Source organism: Mobula birostris, chromosome 10 (assembly GCF_030028105.1).
Source record: "Mobula birostris isolate sMobBir1 chromosome 10, sMobBir1.hap1, whole genome shotgun sequence".
Classification (NCBI taxonomy): Eukaryota; Metazoa; Chordata; class Chondrichthyes; order Myliobatiformes; family Myliobatidae; genus Mobula; species Mobula birostris.
Window position 1 is genome coordinate 73,197,584 of NC_092379.1, and position 20,837 is coordinate 73,218,420.

The 20,837-nt window shown below is 43.1% G+C and overlaps 1 protein-coding gene across 2 annotated transcripts in view; it reads right to left on the reverse strand.

The window, feature by feature from the left end:
- The window catches only part of slc25a14 (solute carrier family 25 member 14), a 54,006-nt gene that overhangs the window by 22,280 nt on the left and 10,889 nt on the right, over positions 1-20,837 (reverse strand). For both annotated transcript variants that reach the window (XM_072270465.1, XM_072270467.1), the window contains exons 3-5: positions 16,050-16,144; positions 6,520-6,605; positions 4,040-4,135 (exon numbers count right to left, since the gene is read on the reverse strand). In XM_072270465.1, the coding sequence (XP_072126566.1) occupies positions 4,040-4,135; positions 6,520-6,605; positions 16,050-16,144 (277 nt within the window). The remainder of the gene's footprint in view (positions 1-4,039; positions 4,136-6,519; positions 6,606-16,049; positions 16,145-20,837) is intronic.

The following is a 20,837-nucleotide window of genomic DNA, read 5'->3' on the forward strand; positions in this document are numbered from 1 at the left end:
AGTACAGCATGGACTAAGCAAGGATCTGCACTTGCTTCCCAGCGTAACAGTACTACCAATGAGTAAAAGTTACAGTAACTCACTATCAGTGGCAATTCCATTCACTCTCTCATATCTAAAACACATCCAGAGGACAAAGTGAGGTATCAGGGTTTTTATCCCCAGCCTGAGGAAATAGGCAGTTAGATTAATATATCCCATGCCTATCATCTTTTCTATCCACATCAGCTAATTTCAAAAGAAAAAGCCTTGCGCTTGTATACCACCTTTTGTGTTCACATCAGGATTTTCCACTTAATGAATTACTTTTAAAGTGCAGTCACTGTTCCAATAAACAGTCACCTCCTACTAGTTAAGTGTGATAATGACTAAGTTGGCTGAAACTGATGGAAATTGCCAATGTTTTCAGAACTACTGTAATCTATCCATAAGTGCAGTTAAATACAGGATAAATGCAAAAGCCCTAAATGCATTGGTCCAACTCTAGCCACCAGTTACCACTTTGCATCCCGACAGGACTCCAACAGCAGAACAGGAGTTCACTAGATTTCCTTGCTGTTATAAGACCATAAGATACAGGAGCAGAATTAAGCCATTTGGCTCAACAAGTCTGATCCACCATTACATCATGGCTGATCTAATTTTCCTCTCAGCCCCAATTTCTTGCCTTCCCCCATATCCCTTCATGCCCTGACCAATCAAGAATCTATCAACCTCCGCCTTAAATGTACATAAAGACTTGCCTCCACAGGTACCACAGGTACTTGTGGCAACGAATTCCAATTAATTATCTGTCAGCCTACTCACTTGGCTGGAGAATTTGCAGCAGGAAAACAGTTAGGTAAGCAAACACTGAAGAGGTTGCACAGGAGACTCACCAGGATGCTTCCTGCATTGGGGCAAAACAATTATAAAGTGAGATTGAATAGGCTGCGTTTGCTTTAACTAGGGAGAGGGATGTCTTGATAGAGTTAGATAAAATTATGAGGAAGTTAGATAAGGCAGTAGATAATAAAATTCTTTTTCCAGGATGGCACTTTAAAACTAGTCTAAGGTGGGATGAAGAAGGTTTAAAGGAAATTGAATCACAAAGGGTAGTTAAAGAATAGAATACGCTGCCTGAAGAGGTGGCAGAGGCAGTTAACTTCACAATATTTAAGAAGCATCTAGACAAGTACTTGAGTTGCCAGGGAATAGAAAGCTAGAAATCTAATGTGGGTAAATGGGATGATGGCAGATAGGTACAAATGGGCAACATGGATATGGTGAGCCGAAGGGTCTTTTCAGTGTTATACAACTTCACAATGCTCACCAAGGCCAATTATAGCCAGTGACTAATCTGCAACAACTTCCCTTCCCATTAAAACTACCTGAGTACTCCAAGAATGTAGTTAAGAAGCAGTAACACCACAGAAACAGGCCCTCTAGTCAGTACAGCCTTGGTGGACCATCAACTCACACTAAACCCATTTTATTCTCTCCACATTTGCAACTCTTTCTAAATTCTACAACTCACCCATAAACAGGGGGAAATTTACACTGACCAATTTAACTACCAACCTACACACTTATTTTTGGAATTGGGAGGAGACCAAAGAACCCAGAGGAAATCTTACTTGGTATGGGGAGAACATGCGAATGCCACACACATAGAAGCCGTTAAAATCACCGGACCCGTGAGGCAGCAACTTTATTAGCTGCGCCACCATACCGACCAAAGATATTCTTGTCTCCCCTAACTCCTGTCATACTTCACTAAATGCTGGCTACCAGTACAAAAAAAATTCAGCTTTCACATATACGGTTAACCTTTGGTTATACCTTATCACAAGTCCTGCATTCTCTCTAAACTGAAAGACATTTAGCACAGGCTAGAAAGAACATTACATTGCCCTTGAGGTCCACCATGATCTCTATTCCCTACCTTCAGACTATGCCTGCAACTGGAACGAGAACTCAATGAACTAGATTGTCTCAAGGTTACCAAAGCCTAAAATTTCTGCTGCTTTTAAACGCTTGGCTTCCCCTCTATTTTTGATGCATGTTCACATACTACATTCCCATCTGTGCCTCAACAAAGAGTCGGGCTTTCAGCCCACCATGTTCATGTTATCAACCCACCAACTAACCCCATTATCAGAACCTGGACTATCATGAACTTGAATGTTGTGAGAGTCTCTGCCTCCACCACCTGCTCAGACAGTACATTCCAGATTGCAATTACTCCTCCTCTTACCCTAAGTCTACGTCCTCTAGGCTTTGATATCCCTGCCATGGAGAAAGTTTTCTTAATACTACTGTATGTTCCTCAAAATCCTGTACGCTTTCATCAAGTCCCTGTAGCCTCATCCGTTTATAACAAAACAAATCCAGCCTATCCAGTTTCTCTTCATAACTGAGACACTCCATTCCAGATAACCCTCTGGTCTGTCTCCTTTGCACCCTCTCCAGTACAATCACATCCTTCTTAAAGTGTGGTAACCAGTGTTGGTTAGGCCACAGTACTCCAGCTGTGGCCTAACCAACACTTTATAAAATTCTACCATAACCTCATGCTCTTCTATTTTGTAAACAGGTATACCATTAATCTTCTACAATGTTCTAATCTACCCGTGTTGCCACCTACAGGGATCCTTGGACTTGTACGAGGTTCCTCAATACTCCCCAAGGTGCTATCATTCATGTACATGTATAGTCCTCTTAGTCCTCCAAATGTGAATCAGCATACACTTAGCAGAATTAAATTCCATCTGACATTGCTCTGCCCATTTTATCATTGATGGATATCACCCTGTAGTCTACAACTATCTTCGTCACTATCAACAACACAACTGATTGGTTGTGAATGCTATGGTGGCAACACTTGCAGACTTGCCAGAAGAACAACCCTTGCTGAATTGATGTGAGGTAAACGATGTATTTTATGCATGTTTCGATGAAAATGTGAGAAAGAAAGCTCATCTCTTAGTAATCTCTCTTTCAGATTTTACGTCATCAGCAAACAACTTACTTCCAGATGACACAGAGGTCATTACAGGCTTTTGTTTCAGTATCCCATTGTCTCCATTGGAACCTAGCAATTTTATTAACCTTATATTCTGTTGACAAATTCAAACTAATTGTCAGATAGGACCCACCCCCTCCCACTAAAATCAAGCTGACCATCAATGTTATTTCAAATGCACATTAATCTTATCCATCAAAGTACTTTTCTCCAAACAAGTTCTCTTCAGTTGAGACCCAAGTTCAGGAATACTTTCCCTAAACCTCCTCTCCCTCCATATAAATAGGAGTATATATAGCATTTTATTATTCTGATATAATATTTTACATTAATTGGTGTCCGGTATTCTGTGAAATGGTTCTGAGTTTTACCACATTAAAAAAAAATATATAGTCTACATGCAAGCTTTGCTAATGTGCACAAAGCCCAGGGATATAACTAAACCCCTGCCTAACCTTCTCTGCTTGCAGTCACTAAATATCTGCAGTCCCATTACTAACCTCTGATGGTTACAGTCTCCACATACAATCAGACTCAACATTTTATAGACAACACCACTGGTCTACAAACAAACTTCTCAAATCTACACTCCTAAAATCTCACTCCATCGACTCCCTTCCTAACAGTCTTGCAGCTCCATGCCATAGCAAAACTTAAAACAAAATAAATCAGTTCATCAGCACCTCCATCACCAGTACACAGGCTGTGCCCAAGTAGATCATAATTATAGATGTAAGCTATTGAACATCTCAGACCTGTTCCACCATTTTGTAGTTCCCTGTGACCCAGATCACCTTTGCCCCATAACCTTTGTTTAAAAATCTATTAATGTCTAAAATCAATAATTGACCTAACATCACTTTCATCTCTGTGCACCAAAAGTGACCATTTCAGAAAAGAAACAAGTTTCTTGGAACTAGCAGTGAGCAGCTGCAGCTGTGTACCTTATCCTAGCACAAATCAGTTTCAGGAAAGCAGAGAAGTGGATGAACAACTGAAAAGACATTTCTGGTACAGTGACCACTGAATACTTACTCTCCATAAGCCTCTGGTACCTTCTTGCTGGTAGATATTAATGAAATTACCAATCATACTTCCCTGACAAAGCTCACTTTGTGCTTGCATGCGTATCTGAAAAAGAGATTAAACAAACAAAAATTCACACTTGCTGCAGCAATCACGAAGAGCATTACAATTAGGGGTTGTTTGCAATAGCTTAGTTTATAAAGAACATTCATTCCTTAACAATGTATTTCAGTAGTCTGCCTTATGTGAAATTTAGGATTTCTTAGATCTCAGAAAATATCAGCACCAGTGGATAAGATGGTAAAAAATGCTTGGCTTCATTGGCAGTGGCACAAGAGCTGAAACATCATGTTCAACTTTATAAAAAGTTGATAAGGTGCACTTGAAATATTGTATAAACTTTAGGAAGGATATGATTACATCGGAGAGGTTGCAAATGAAATTCACCTGACCGGATCAACGGGGCTTGTCTTCTCTGAGGGTTGACCTGATAGAGGTTAATAAAATGAGGAGGATAAGGTAAATAGTAAAAATGTTTTCCTGATGGTGAGGTGTCAAAGACAAGAGGGTATAGAGTTTTAGAGAGGATCTGAAAGGGATTTTTTTCTACAGCAGTGGTTGGACTTTGAAATTTACTGAATCAGAAGGCATAGAAGGCTATGATGAGTAAATGGGATTAGTGGAGGTTGGTAAAGCAGGCAGCATGGACAACGTGGGCTGAATGACCTACTTCTGTGCTATACAATTCCATGACTGTTATTTCATGATACATCTGCATATGCAGATTAGAAATTTCCATAAATGAAGATGGCACGTAAACCTTAGTCATGATGTGGTAGGTGCTGCGCAACTACCAGTAGTCATTTCAATAAGTGAAAACCTACCACGGCAGCAAAGCACCAGCAGAACTCTCAAGTCCTTCACAAGAGTATTTTTACATGCTCAAGTCCGGAGAACACAATTTGCATATTTTAACTGAATACCAACACCACCAAAGGGGTCCCCATTAAGGACTATGGAGCAGTGTTATGATTATGATTTCAGGGAAGATGGAGGTGAAGTGCCAAGGAATAATGATGCTGTGGAATCAAGTCTGAAGTATTTAATGAACTTGTGGGAAACTGAAGTGATTCTAAATTCAAGGGATACGGTCACCCTCTGTGCAGGCAAACTACCAAGGGAATTTATTGCTATTTACAAGGCAATTACAGTTACCTGTTCTCAATCTCTCCCTCCATTGTGATCTCTTTAGCTGCATAATAGGGATCTTCCACAGCTCTATCAGAACTAAACAGTAGCCACTGTGCTTTAACAGAGGGCAACTGATACCTTTCTTAAAGAAACTGTAAAATGCAGCTCAGATCCTCCTTCAACCATTCCATCAAGACAATAAAGAATCATATAAAATAAACAATAAAAAGCTCCGGGAGGTCAATAATGGAATATTAAACTTTTCACAAAGATGATTGTACTCACTCTCCACTCACCTGCAACATTCACTGGCTTGCAAAAAGATGAACTGGAGAAAGCAACATACATACGAACATAAGAAATAGGAGCAGGAGTAGGCCATCCAGTCCATCCAGCCTGCCCAGCCATTCAATAAGAACATGGCTGATCTGTCCATAACTCAGCTCCATCTGCCTGCCTTTTCCCCATAACCCTTAATTGCCCCACTATGTAAAAATCTAACTGTATCTTAAATATATTTAGTGAAGAAGCCTCACTAGATCATAGACTTAAACCTTAATAATGTTGAAAGAACCATGGAAAGATACTGAAAGAGGGGTTGCCCTAGAATACAGAGATGATATTGCCAATCAACAGGAAGGCAATGATTAAGGTCCCTTGTGGGAGTTCATTTTGGAATAAAGAGACCCTGAGAGTCAGAGATATACAGGACAAAAACTGTCTGTGACGGCCCTCAACTACAAAGTAACAATAATCCACATTAATCTCATTTTATTTTCTTTTCCCACATTCTCAGCAACTCCTGACTTTCTACCACTCACCCACACACTATGGGCAATTTACAATGGCCAATGAATCCACACATCTTTGGGACGCGAGCACCCAAAGGAAGTCCACACTCTCATGACAAGAATATGTAAACTCTACACAGACAGTACTGGAAGTCTAGATTGAATCTGAGTCTCTGGCACTATCAAGCAGCAGTTCTACTAGCTACACCAATGTGTCATTTTAGATTTAATTTCTTTAGCAGATTATCCCACATCATCACTGGCGTTATCCTGCGAATCTCTTCTGGGCTGACTTCAATGCTAGTGCACCTGTTTTTATGGAGAATCTGCAAACCACACAGACAGGATTGGAGTCAGGCAGTATGGTGTGTGGTAGCTTGCGTTGTTTTCACAGAAGCACTTTCCAGCATTCAATAATCACATAAACTTCTCAACTCACAGAAAAAGGATAGATTCATCCAAACATGTTAATTAGAACATATCATTATTAAAACATTAGCACTGTACCTTTAAAACATCTGTAGGGTTGGCTATTGAGGATGAAATTACTCCAGCAAGAATCCCACAAAAAACATTTACAAGCAGAGGCTCATCTGTAAATTGAGTGCATGTATGAGTGGAAAGGCAAGACAAAATAGAGAACATAGAATTTAAAACAACAAATTGCATAAACATACGCTCAAGAGAAGAAGCACTCTTAAGTATCACACCAGCTACAATGCTGAATGTGTTAGTCCCGACGAAGGGTCTCGGCCTGAAACATCAACTGTACCTCTTCCTAGAGATGCTGCCTGGCCTGCTGCATTTACTAGCAACTTTGATGTGTGTTGTTACAATGCTGAATGACTGCTTTTGGAAGAAGGTTAGGGATGCACAATAGATTTGGTTATATTTAATGTGCCCAGGTTAATGTATAGGATTGGGGTGAAATGTAACATACTTATACAGGCCATGAGAAGGCCAGAGAATAAATTAAGATTTTTACAGAAAACAAAATGTTTGGCTCCATGCTCTATCACTCTACTCAATCACAGAACCAAGTATTATCACTGTCGCAAAAAATTGTAAAAATTCAAACTGCTGGTGGAACTAAGCTCGTCATGCAGCATCCAGGGAGGCAAAAGGATGGTTGACATTTTGCACTGAGACCATGCATCAAATATTGTCTGACCCACTGAGCCCTCCTAACAGTTTGTTTTGTTTTTCCAGATTCCAGTGCCTGCCATATCACCCTGTTATTCTCATATCCAGTCACAGAATGATGTGGTTCTGAATAACCTTCTTGACTCATTATCAAGGGATCAGATGTTACTTGACTATTAATCTGGTCTCCAGTCAGGACGTCAAGTCTCTGTATCATAAACCTGGCTCCTGATTTTTAATTCTTTAATTAATAGGATTTTATACATAGCTTTCATCCGGTCAAGATGGCGCCTGCCTACAACTCGCCTTTGGTTGACATCTTTTTGAAAGATCATGAAACCATATATTTTACTTCTTTTATGTCTTTTACGTTTGTTTTTCACTTTGAATGTGATTCTGGAACTTTTGAAGCCTGTGATTTGCACAATATTTGAAGATCATTTGGGTGTTTCAGTGCTCTGCAGTCTCCGAGAAGATTCCGGGAGACAGAGGCAGCATGCGCAAACCTTATGGCGAGAAGGCTGCAGGACGGGGTGGGAGCTGATGTTCGACTCCATTTCGCCGACTAAAACTTTCATTGTTTCCCAATTAAAGCGACAAAGGAGATTGAAGCATTAAGGCAGATCTGGAAGGTGAGCACCAGCTGCCTGCCTTTTTATTGCCGGTGAGATCGCTCTGCTGCTGGAGAGGGGAGAACTCCTTTTAATTGCTGGTGGGATCGCTCTGCTGCAAGAGAGGGGAGGCCTCCTTTTAATTGCTGGTGGGATCGCTCAGCTGCTGGAGAGTGGAGAGCTCCTTTTCATCGCCGGTGAGATCGCTTTGCTACTGGAGAGGGAAGAGCTCTTTTTAATTGCTGGTGGGATCGCTCTGCTGCTGGAAAGTGGAGAGCTCCTTTTAATTGCTGGTGGGATCGCTCTGCTGCTGGAGAGTGGAGAGTTCCTTTTCATCGCCGGTGAGATCGCTTTGCTACTGGAGAGGGAAGAGCTCCTTTTAATTGCTGGTGGGATCGCTCTGCTGCTGGAGAGGGGGGAGCTCCTTTTAATTGCTGGTGGGATCGCTCTGCTGCAAGAGAGGGGAGAGCTCCTTTTAATTGATGGTGGGATCACTCAGCTGCTGGAGAGTGGAGAGCTCCTTTTCATCGCCGGTGAGATCGCTTTGCTACTGGAGAGGGAAGAGCTCCTTTTAATTGCTGGTGGGATCGCTCTGCTGCTGGAGAGGGGGGAGCTCCTTTTAATTGCTGGTGGGATCGCTCTGCTGCGAGAGAGGGGAGAGCTCCTTTTAATTGATGGTGGGATCACTCAGCTGCTGGAGAGTGGAGAGCTCCTTTTCATCGCCGGTGAGATCGCTTTGCTACTGGAGAGGGAAGAGCTCCTTTTAATTGCTGGTGGGATCGCTCTGCTGCTGGAGAGGGGGGAGCTCCTTTTAATTGCTGGTGGGATCGCTCTGCTGCTGGAGAGGGGGGAGCTCTTTCATCGCCGGTGGGATCGCTCTGCTGCTGGAGAGGGGGAAGCTCCTTTTAATTGCTGGTGGGATCGCTCTGCTGCTGGAGAGGGGGGAGCTCTTTCATCGCCGGTGGGATCGCTCTGCTGCTGGAGAGGGGGGAGCTCCTTTTAATTGCTGGTGGGATCGCTCTGCTGCTGGAGAGGGGGGAGCTCTTTCATCGCCGGTGGGATCGCTCTGCTGCTGGAGAGGGGGGAGCTCTTTCATCGCCGGTGAGATCACTCTGCTGCTGCACAGGGAAAGGCCTCCTTTCATCGCCGGTGGGATCGCTCTGCTGCTGGAGAGGGAAAGGCCTCCTTTCATCGCCGGTGGGATCGCTCTGCTGCTGGAGAGGGAAAGGCCTCCTTTCATCGCCGATGAGATCGCTCTGCTGCTGGAGAGGGGGGAGCTCTTTCATCGCCGGTGGAATTGCTCTGCTGCTGGAGAAGGAAAGGCCTCTTTTCATCGCCGGTGGGATCACTCTGCTGCGAGAGAGGGAAGAGCTCTTTCATCGCCGGTGGGATCGCTCTGCTGCTGGAGAGGGAAGAGCTCCTTTTAATTGCTGGTGGGATCGCTCTGCTGCTGGAGAGGGGGGAGCTCCTTTTAATTGCTGGTGGGATCGCTCTGCTGCTGGAGAGGGGGGAGCTCTTTCATCGCCGGTGGGATCGCTCTGCTGCTGGAGAGGGGGAAGCTCCTTTTAATTGCTGGTGGGATCGCTCTGCTGCTGGAGAGGGGGGAGCTCTTTCATCGCCGGTGGGATCGCTCTGCTGCTGGAGAGGGGGGAGCTCCTTTTAATTGCTGGTGGGATCGCTCTGCTGCTGGAGAGGGGGGAGCTCTTTCATCGCCGGTGGGATCGCTCTGCTGCTGGAGAGGGGGAAGCTCCTTTTAATTGCTGGTGGGATCGCTCTGCTGCTGGAGAGGGGGGAGCTCTTTCATCGCCGGTGGGATCGCTCTGCTGCTGGAGAGGGGGGAGCTCCTTTTAATTGCTGGTGGGATCGCTCTGCTGCTGGAGAGGGGGGAGCTCTTTCATCGCCGGTGGGATCGCTCTGCTGCTGGAGAGGGGGGAGCTCTTTCATCGCCGGTGAGATCACTCTGCTGCTGCACAGGGAAAGGCCTCCTTTCATCGCCGGTGGGATCGCTCTGCTGCTGGAGAGGGAAAGGCCTCCTTTCATCGCCGGTGGGATCGCTCTGCTGCTGGAGAGGGAAAGGCCTCATTTCATCGCCGATGAGATCGCTCTGCTGCTGGAGAGGGGGGAGCTCTTTCATCGCCGGTGGAATTGCTCTGCTGCTGGAGAAGGAAAGGCCTCTTTTCATCGCCGGTGGGATCACTCTGCTGCGAGAGAGGGAAGAGCTCTTTCATCGCCGGTGGGATCGCTCTGCTGCTGGAGAGGGGGGAGCTCTTTCATCGCCGGTGGGATCGCTCTGCTGCTGGAGAGGGAAAGGCCTCCTTTCATCGCCGGTGGGATCGCTCTGCTGTTGGAGAGGGAAAGGCCTCCTTTCATCGCCGGTGGGATCGCTCTGCTGCTGGAGAGGGGGGAACTCTTTCATCGCCGGTGGGATCGCTCTGCTGCTGGAGAGGGGGGAGCTCTTTCATCGCCGGTGGGATCGCTCTGCTGCTGGAGAGGGGGGAGCTCTTTCATCGCCGGTGGGATCGCTCTGCTGCTGGAGAGGGGGGAGCTCTTTCATCGCCGGTGGGATCGCTCTGCTGCTGGAGAGGGGAGGCCTGCTGCCGTACCCAGAGAAAGTCACCCAGGATTTCAGTGTTTTGGATGTGGACTTGGATGTTAAGATTTTTTTTTCCAGTCTTATAGACTTTTATATTCTGTTCTTTTCTCGATCTTTCTCATTTTTTTGTGTGTAGGGCAGGGAGACTTGGGGTTAATGATCATATAGCAGTTCCTTTCTTTCTTGATTTTGTGGCTATCTGGAGAAGGAGGACTTCAGAATTGTATACTTTAATAGTAAATGAACCTTTTAAGCTTTGCTGGCATTCACTGCCAATCTATTCATAACCACTCTTGTGTTGTTCAAACACCTGGAAGACCCAGTTAAGGAACCTTCAGAGTAATTGATGACAGAGTTCCAGACTTTAGAAACAGTGGGCAATATATTCCCAAGTCAGGACGGAACCCATCGTGAAGGGGAATTTGTAGGCAGTGGCATTTAAAAAAAATGTGTCCACTATCTGTGTGTGAGAAATGATTCTATCAATTTAATTTTTCCTCTATCAATTCCCATTGATTTTCTTTTCAACCAGCTCTTCTTGATGTCATACTTGGACAAAGGCTGCCTTTTAAGAAGTTTAGTCAGTTTCCACCTCCCCCCTGGAAGTCAGCACTCATTAGAACCTTGACTGCAAGAGATCTCGAGTCAAGGGGAATAAACATAGAAAATTAGGGAAATACTCAGCAGGTTAGGCAGTATTTTTTGAAAAAAACACAAACCATTCAGGTTAACAACCTTTTTCAGAAAGCGTGTAACGAAAGGCCACTGAGGCTGACCAACTTGCTGAGCATTTCCAGCACCTGATGTTTTAATTTCAGATTTCATGCATCTGTGGGATTTTATTTTTCTTTTTAAAAAAAATTGGTAAGCAGTACTGGTGAAATCCGAAGTCATGAATGAGTACATTATTGGCAACAGTCACTTGACAGTGCTATTAATAACGGAGTCCAACTTATTTACTGTCCAGCTTTCTAACATTGCACTGAAATCAAAGAACAGTCTTTAAGTTAAACTTTTAACCAATATTCTTTGCTTAGCTTCATGTTGAGAAATGGGAGGAAGTCTTTAGCTCTTAATGTAAATGGAAAGCAATAAACAGTCTCAAGTTCAAAGGACAGCTTTGCCAACAAATAGCACTGTCTATATAACACAGGATGCTGCCTCACAGCATAGGGCTAGCTGCTCAAGAGTTAACAGGGTTATGTCAATTGGGTTTGTTTCAAACTGCCTACCTTATTTCAAAGCTCAAGATTGAAAGTAAAAGTTATTATCACAGTATATACATGTCACCACATACATCCCTGAGACACTTTTTCTCTAGGCATACTTAGCAAATCTATAGAACAGTAACTGTAAACATCAGGAACTGTTAACTGTAAGTAAACTGAACAAACACAGATATAAGTAAATAGCAATAAATAACCAGCACCAAATAACAACATAACAAATAAATGTAGTTATCCCCTTTTGTTCAAGAGCCTGATGGTTGAGGGGTAATAACTGTTCTTGAACCTGCTGGTGAGAGTTCTGAGGCATCTGTACCTTCTACCCGATGGCAGCAGCAAGAAAAAAGCATGGCCTGGGTGGTGAGGATCTTTGATGATGAATGCTGCTTTTCTACGGCAACATTTCACGTAAATATGCTCAACGATTGGGGGGGGGTTACTGCGAGCTGCTGGGACAAATCCACTACCTTTTGCAGAATTTTTCGCTCAAAGGCATCGGTGTTCCCATACCAGGCCATACTGGAGCCAATCAGCACACTTTCCACCGCGCATCTTTAGAAATTTGCCAAGGTTTTCAATGACATGCCAAACCTCCGCAGATTCCTGAGGAAGTAGAGGCAATGTCATGCTTTCTTCGCAATAATACTTATATGATGGGTCCTCTGAGATAGTAACACCCAGGAGTTTAAAGTTACTGACCCTCCCCACCTCTGATGATTATTGGCTAAAGTTTCACTCTCCTGAAGTCTGCAATCAGTTCTTTGGTATGACATTGAGTGAGAGGTTGTTATTATTGCACCACTCAAACAAGTTTTTAATTTCTCTCTTGTATACTGATTCATTCTCCCCTACCACGCCGATATAGCTCACATCTGTGGTGTCATCAGCAAACTTGTAAATGGTGTTGGAGATGTACTTAGCCACTTTGTTATTTAGTTCAAGGAAGCTTGATGTAGACCAGATTGATACTATTAATAGTTGGAAAGTTTGTGTGTTCTGAAACTCAACTTCATAGCATTAATTGTGGGTATAAGACGATAAGACATAGAATCAGAGTATCTGGGAACTCTGTCCCCAGAGGCTCTTAAAAGGTATCTGAAAAAGTATCATGTCTGTGTGAGGTCACCAGTCTAAGTGCCAGAAAAACAAAGTTGTAAGAGAGCAGTCAGGCTTATTAAGAATGGTTAAGGAACAACAAAAAGAATGAGGGAAAGATGGGGCGAATAGAATCCATTCCTCTGCTTTCAATTTCTGCATTAGATGATTCGTTCATTTACAACTCATTGGTAAGTCTTTGGTAAAGGAATTGCACCTGTGTTTTGGAAAGTCTTTGTGCTCTAGAAAACTTTTATAATTTGGAAATCTTTAAAAAGATAGAAAATCTCAGTTTTAAGTGTGTTTTAAGAATTTTATATAAATTCGAATGTGTTTCACTAAAAATAAATGAACTATTTCACTAGCTGGAAGTAACTCCTCCTTGATAGGGAGGGAGAACCTACCACTCAAACAGTGGATATTAACAGCTAAACTCAATGTGAAGGATAAACAGGAACTAGTCTTTGAAGAGTAGGTGGTTACAGTATAACCTCCCTCTAGTGCGGGTACCTGTACCTATCTATATCGGATAGAGCTTAAGACCTTTGAGTTTAGAACTTCATGATCGGCAAACCCAATACCTTCCATTACACTGAGAATATACTGAAGAGATAATAATTAGTCTAAGTAGATTAATTTTTCTAAATGACATGACAAAGCAGGAAAATTGTCTATATTTGGTTGTAACTGATGTCAGTGTCGGAATGAAACAATTTGGTTATATGTGAATCTTGCTTTGCATGCTGAGCACATAGCATGGATAACGAGTCCTACTATGTACTCAGCATACAAAGCTAGACTGACATATCTAGCTTTGTTAAAAATGAGACTTAAGATAAAAGAAAGCAAATTTAAAAGGGATTTATATATGTCTAGTAAACATTGTCTGAAGGGATGATGGAATCAGATGCGATCACTGCGTTTAATGGATATTTAGACAGGTGCATGGATTGGCATAGCCTATCAATATACTGCAGGCAAAAGGATTAGTGTAGCAGGGCAAAGGTTCAGAATGACAGGCAGTGACGAGTGGGGTACCGCAAGGCTCAGTGCTGGGACCCCAGTTGTTTACGATATATATTAATGACTTAGACGAGGGAATTAAATGTAGCATCTCCAAGTTTGCGGATGACACGAAGCTGGGCGGCAGTGTTAGCTGTGAGGAGGATGCTAAGAGGATGCAGGGTGACTTGCAACATAAAAATAAATAACGGATGGGGTACGAGTGGGAGGTTGTTATTTATTTTTATACACACATTCTTTCTCTCACTCTCCTTTTTCTCCCTCTGTCCCTCTGACTATACCCCTTGCCAATCCTCTGGTTCCCCCCCCCCCGTCTTTCTCCCCGGACCTCCTGTCCCATGATCCTCTCATATCCCCTTTGCCAATCACCTGTCCAGCTCTTGGCTCCATCCCTCCCTCTCCTGTCTTCTCCTATCATTTTGGATCTCCCCCTCCCCCTTTCAAATCTCTTACTATTCCTTCAGGTAGTCCTGACGAAGGGTCTCGGCCTGAAACGTCGACTGTACCTCTTTCTAGAGATGCTGCCTGGCCTGCTGCGTTCACCAGCAACTTTGATGTGTGTTGCTTGAATTTCCAGCATCTGCAGAATTCCTGTTGGCAGGGTGACTTGGATAGGTTAGGTGAGTGGGCAAATTCATGGCAGATGCAATTTAATGTGGATAAATGTGAGGTTATCCACTTTGGTGACAAGAACAGGAAAACAGATTATTATCTGAATGGTGGCCGATTAGGAAAAGGGGAGTTGCAATGAAACCTGGGTGTCATTATACACCAGTCATTGAAAGTGGGCATGCAGGTACAGCAGGCGGTGAAAAAGGCGAATGGTATGCTGGCATTCATAGCAAGAGGATTCAAGTACAGGAGCAGGGAAGTACTACTGCAGTTGTACAAGGCTTTGGTGAGACCACACCTAGAGTATTGTGTGCAGTTTTGGTCCCCTAATCTGAGGAAAGACATTCTTGCCATAGAGGGAGTACAAAAAAGGTTCACCAGATTGATTCCTGGGATGGCAGGACTTTCATATGAAGAAAGACTGGATCAGCTAGGCTTATACTCTCTGGAATTTAGAAGATTGAGGGGGTTCTTATTGAAACGTATAAAATTCTAAAAGGATTGGACAGGCTAGATGTAGGAAGATTGTTCCCGATGTTGGGGGAGTCCAGAACGAGGGGTCACAGTTCGAGGATAAAGGGGAAGCCTTTTAGGATCAAGATGAGAAAAAATTGTGGTGAATTTGCGGAATTCTCTGCCACAGGAAACAGTTGAGGCCAGTTCATTGGCTATATTTAAGAGGAAGTTAGATAAGGTCCTTGTGGCTAAAGGGATCAGGGGGTATGGAGAGAAGGCAGGTACAGGGTTCTGAGTTGGATGATCAGCCATGATCATATTGAATGGCGGTGCAGGCTCGAAGGGCCGAATGGCCTACTCCTGCACCTATTTTCTATGTTTCTATGACTCAGTAGGTGAAGGGCCTATTTCTGTGCCTCTGTGATCTTAACCAAAATAGCCAGGATGTTATCCAATCCCATGAACTTTACTTAATACAATTTTCTCAACTATTGCTAGCTATTAAGTAGCGAATCTAATTGGTTGGTGGAGATGGCTGGAAGATCACCTGCAGAATTCCTGTTGTTTGTGGGTAATACAAATGTACCAGCCCAGATTGTGATCGCTACCTTCATGTTCAGACACAGTTGACATTTTTGTACCCACTTCATCTCTCAAACTACTTAACTACTCGCCACCATTCTGGGCAGCAGATATTGGGGTCTGAACAGATTAATTCCAGGATCACTGAATTCTGTCTATTAGTTACTAGATGGACTCACAAATAGTACTGTTATGATTTTGCTAAGCTAGACAATATTGTACCTTCTTTCTGTTCCTCGTCATGATCCAATACCAGGTTCTTGTCAAATTCTATTGCATTACTGTTCCAACTCAGTCATTAGACTAAATTATTCCCATACACTCAGTGAAGTGTTAGTGTGCTACCACGCAAGGTCACTCTCACAGAAATCCGAGGCCAAGCACTGTTTCCGTACAAACATTAACTGAGAGGAAAACAAAATAACCTGTGTTGGAATTACAGTGCTTTTGGTGCTCTCAGTCATGTCTAAAACTGACTGCTCAAATAGTACCTAAAATCAGCTGTATCAAGGGCCACACACCCATCTTTGTTGAAAATCAAACAGTCAGACAGAAAGGGAATAATCACACTCCAGGAAATCAAATCAAAAGCTCATGGAATTTCATGTGACTTGGATACAGTTAGGAAGCAGTGTTGCTATGTTGCTTGTGGGCAGGACAAATTATCATCAAATATTCATGTTAAATAAAACTAACCTTCTGGGCAGCTTACAAACAAGCGTTTCAAACTTTGGTATGTTCCGATTTTGATGGTGCCATAGGATGCCTGCCGCAATAGTGCTGGACTTATGCTGTATCAGGAAATAAAAACGTTATAACACTAACCTGCATTCAACAAGACATTATGCTACAGTCCCATGTTGGTTCAGCACTAGCTTATCTCCACACCCTCGGTGTCAGTCTTTTCTCCATCTAATCCCCAACCGGTGCAACAATGTTCATAAGTTAAGGAGGGAGAACTTGTTTACAATCCAAATTTTCAGCCTGTTTCTTCATTCTAAAAGCAAAATCCTGGAAATACAGAAAAGGCTGCACAGGGTTGCAAACTCAGCCAGCTCCATCATGGGCACTAGCCTCCCCAGCAATGACGACATCTTCAAAAAGCAATACTTCAAGAGGAGGCATCCATCATTAAGAACACCCAACCTTAACCACTGAGGACATGCCCTCTTCTCATTATCAGCATCAGAGAGGGAGTACAGGAGTCTGAAGAGAAAGACTCAAAGTCTTAGGGACAACAGCTTCTTCTCCTCCGTCATCAGATTTCAGGGTGGACAATGAACCAACACATTATTTTTGCTCTCTTTTTGCAATACTAATTATATGCATACATATACACATACAAGGGGTGATTGATAAATTTGTGGCCTAAGGTAGGAGTCAATTTTAGAAAACCTAGCACATTTATTTTTCCAACATAGTCCCCTCCTAATTTACACACTTAGTCCAGCGGTCGTGGAGCGTACTGATCTTGGACCTCCAGAAAGGGTTCACGGCAGGGGTGATTGATAAGTCCCTGGCCTAAGGTAGAAGGAGATGACTTATACAACTCTCGTTACATGCACCTGCAGTTCAACGCTTTGAGTAATTATGCAGAAAGTTTGAAGTTAATAACACATCAGTTAATAACCCATTAGGGGTGATTGATAAGATTGTGGCCTAAGGCAGAAGGAGATGTGTTATTAACTGTGGGAGTTCCAGTCAATATGGGGAAAGTTAAAATCACCTACTAAAACAACCCTATGTCTCTTGCAACAGTCTTTGATCTCCCTACAAATGTGTTCCTCTAAATCCCTCAGACTGTTGGGTGGTCTGTAATATAGCCCCACTAACTTGGTCATAACTTTCTTATTACTCAGTTCCACCTATAACACCTGTAACATTCTGGTTAAGAACATGTTTTATTGTATTACTACAGCTTATGGAGTTGAGTATTTTATTTTCTGCAGACCTTTTGCAAAACACTGTGTTGTTAATCAAATTTTACACTTTAGTATTTTATTTTCTGTTAAGATAATGGGTCATTTGACTGGTTCAGGAATGTAGTATCAGCCTATCAGGTTTGTCTTGATAACATTCTGTCCAATGGGATGCCATGGAACATTCAAGAGATTAGCGACATCCAACTTCTAGAACATGGGTTTTGTGGGAGTTCTTTTGCCAGAGTTGGGGGAGAAATGAGGTGCAGAGAGGAGCACAATGGAAGACACTTGCGGATCACCACCCGAAGAATAGACACCGTTGTAAGAAATTCTTTGTGCTGACAAATGGTTCCATGGAGGAAGTGACAATACTTCTGAGTTAGCCAGTTAGTTTGTAATAGACGACTTCATGGAAAGCTCGAATCATGGCTGGTGCTTTTCATACAGAACGTGGGTTCAGCACCGTGAGAAATTAAAGTGAAGTACATGACTACGCAGCAATGAGCTCCGACATCTACGTGCACACTACAGACTGGTTTAACCATATTTGGCCTTTTTCTGTTAACTGTCTATAAAGTTTATATATTTGTAAAAACACTTCCACTTTAAGTTTATGCATTGTAAGTTCCGTTATTTCCTGGCAAACAATAACATTAGCATGGGGCAGTACTTATACAGCATTCACCATGATTTTTGTTCCCTTAGCAGAACACTCTAACATTCCTGTTTGTATTGAACCTGAACCATACTGACCTTTTGTATGATAATGCATATTGGTAAAAGGAACAACAGTGCAGACTATTATCTAAATGCGGAGAAGGTTCAAACATCAGAAATGCAGAGGTTCACAAGTATGATGCTATTAACATGTGAGGAACGCTTGGCAGCTTCGGACCTGTACTCACTGGAATTTAGAAGAATATGGAGTGATCTCATTGAAACGTACCGAATGCAGATAAGGTGGATGTGAAGAGGATGCTCCCTAAGATGGGGCTATCTAGAACTGGAGGGCACTGCCTCAAAATTGAGGGGTGACCTTTTGGAACAGAGGTAAGGAGGAATTTTTTTAGCCAGAGAGTGGTGAATCTATGGAGTGCTCTGCCACTGACTGTGGTGGAGGCCAAATCCATGGGTATATTTAATGGGGAACTTAATTGTTTCCTGATCAGTCAGAGCATCAAAGGATATGGCGAGAAGACAAATGTATGTGGTTGAGTGGGATCTGGGATCAGCCATCAGCCATGATGGAATGGCAGAGCAGACTCGATGGGCTGAATGGCCTATTTCTGCTCCTATGTCTTATGGTCTTATAGACAAGTGGTGGTTATTAGAAATGGCCGTCTCACTGTTATCCATGCATTGCTGAGTCACATGGCTGTTAATTAGCTAACGAGCCAAATTTGTTATGGCCACTGTGAGGAGGTTACATTTTTCGGGGGTTCTCTCGGGATGTAATGCTGTATAAGGTTTGGATAAGTGGTTTGTTTGTGTTTAAGCCAATGTTTAAACTAGTATTTTGTGGAATTTAAGGTGTAATAATTAAGGTATTGTAATATGGATGCCGCTGAGGTTAAGGCCTGGTGCCATAAGGGATTATCCACTCAAAATGCTCGCGTTCTGAGCAAGGTTTCTGCCCAAGTTACCAATGAAGTGTATACAGAATGAGTTCTGTGAAAGTGTTCAGGAAAATTACACTGAACCAGTCGGTAAAGATGTCGTGCTAGTTCAGATCACCAATGTCATGACTCAATTCACGCTGCCTGATAGGATGGGGGTACCTGTTGAGGTAGGGCCATGGCCAGTTCATGTCTTTAGAGTTGCCAAGAATCTTACTGACAGCGCTGAGAATAAAGATTTTAAAGACAAGTTCTCTTTTCTCTGGAGTGAGGGGAAGACTTTGTCTGATGTGAAAAGTCTGATAGGTCCTTCAGCTGTTGGCTTAAATTTTGAACTGGTTTTGGCTATTATATCACTGGTCGCTAAATGCCATAGTGTACCTGCTGAAAGCCACAGTTATCATAGACTGAGAATTTTCTCTGAAATCAGGCTCACACCTGATGGGGAAGAAGGATATGAGGCTTGTTCTGAGCAGACATCTCAGTTATGGGATAAAAGGCAGCGCTCAGGTAATATGAAAAAGCAGAGACTGGTAAAGAGTATAAAGGGTCTGGCCATGATATAGTGAGGTTCCTAAAGACGGAAGATCCTTAATTCATGTACTTCAACGCTGGAAAATGCTTTTAGAACTATGGACAGCTCAGCTGATCTCATGGTGAAGTTTAGGCACACATTGCAGAAGGACAGAAGCTCTCTGCCTACCTTTACAGGTTAGATAAACTGCTGCATTGTTTGTGCTGTGAAGGGGCCATGCTGGCTGAGATAAGTTGTTTAAGGGTGGAGCAAGTTGTGAGGGGCGTGCTGTCACATAACATGATTGCTCTACACATTCAAATGACTTACAAGATGCTTCCTCCTCCATCTTTTACTGAGTTTCTTAGAGAAGTAAGAGGAGGAAAATATGATGGAACAACGGAATGTTTCCATTAGCCAAGTACCGTCTTCAGTTGTCCCGTGCTGCTAAAGTGACCCCTGATGCGACCTAAGTAGAGGTTTTGCAAAATGAAGTGAAAACCTTGTAAGCGGAGGTATCTCCGTTATGTCTGCTAGCGCTGCAGCTAAATGTGACACACCTGCTAGGAAACCCGACCCACCTGTAGGAATTACTAAGTAGAGGAAAAGGGTCTTTTGATGAGGGAGATGACTGGTATTTTCTATTACAACTGTGGAGAGGATGGAAAACCCTTGTTAAGTAAATCAGGGGCTGCTTCAAAAGAAAAGGAAGATGGGAAACTTTGGAGAGAGTCAGTTAGGGAACAGCCTGGCATTTCTGAGAGAATGCATTCCAATCAGTGTATCAAGGGAAGTACCAAGGTGCAAAATCTTATTCCTGAAGGTTTAGTGGGACAAGGTCTGATGTTGCCATACAGATTGAAGGCATTTATACTACAGGCATCCTTGATACAGGTTCTCAAGTTACCTTACTCCGCAGATCCTTTTGCAACAGGTATTTGACACATTTCCCACTGACACCTCTCAGTGCCCTTGAGATTTGGGGGCTTAATGCTGATGACTACTTGTCGTTGAAACTGGAGTTTTCTGAAGCAGATTTTGTAGTAGCTAAGACGATTGATACACTAGTGTTGGTCTGCCTGGATCTGGTCGTAAAAGATGAAGCTTCCATTCTTGTGGGAACAAAACTTCAATTATGATAAGGCTTGTGGGAGCATGCCAGGAGAGAAATGGAGAGAACTTTTTCAAAACCTCATCCATTCACCATGTTCCAAGCTGCTTTTGGGAAGGTGCAACTACCTCTTAAGCAAGATGATGAGCAGAAACGAGGAACTGTGATATACCCAGTCTAAACCTGTCAGGTTACAACCTGGAGGTGTAGCTGGAGTGACGGGAACTGCCTCAGGAAAAGTCATGCTTATCTGCAGGAAGGCTGGTTAGACCTAAACTGCAGAAGTATTCAGCTGTCTATGCAAACAGGGAGACAGTGATT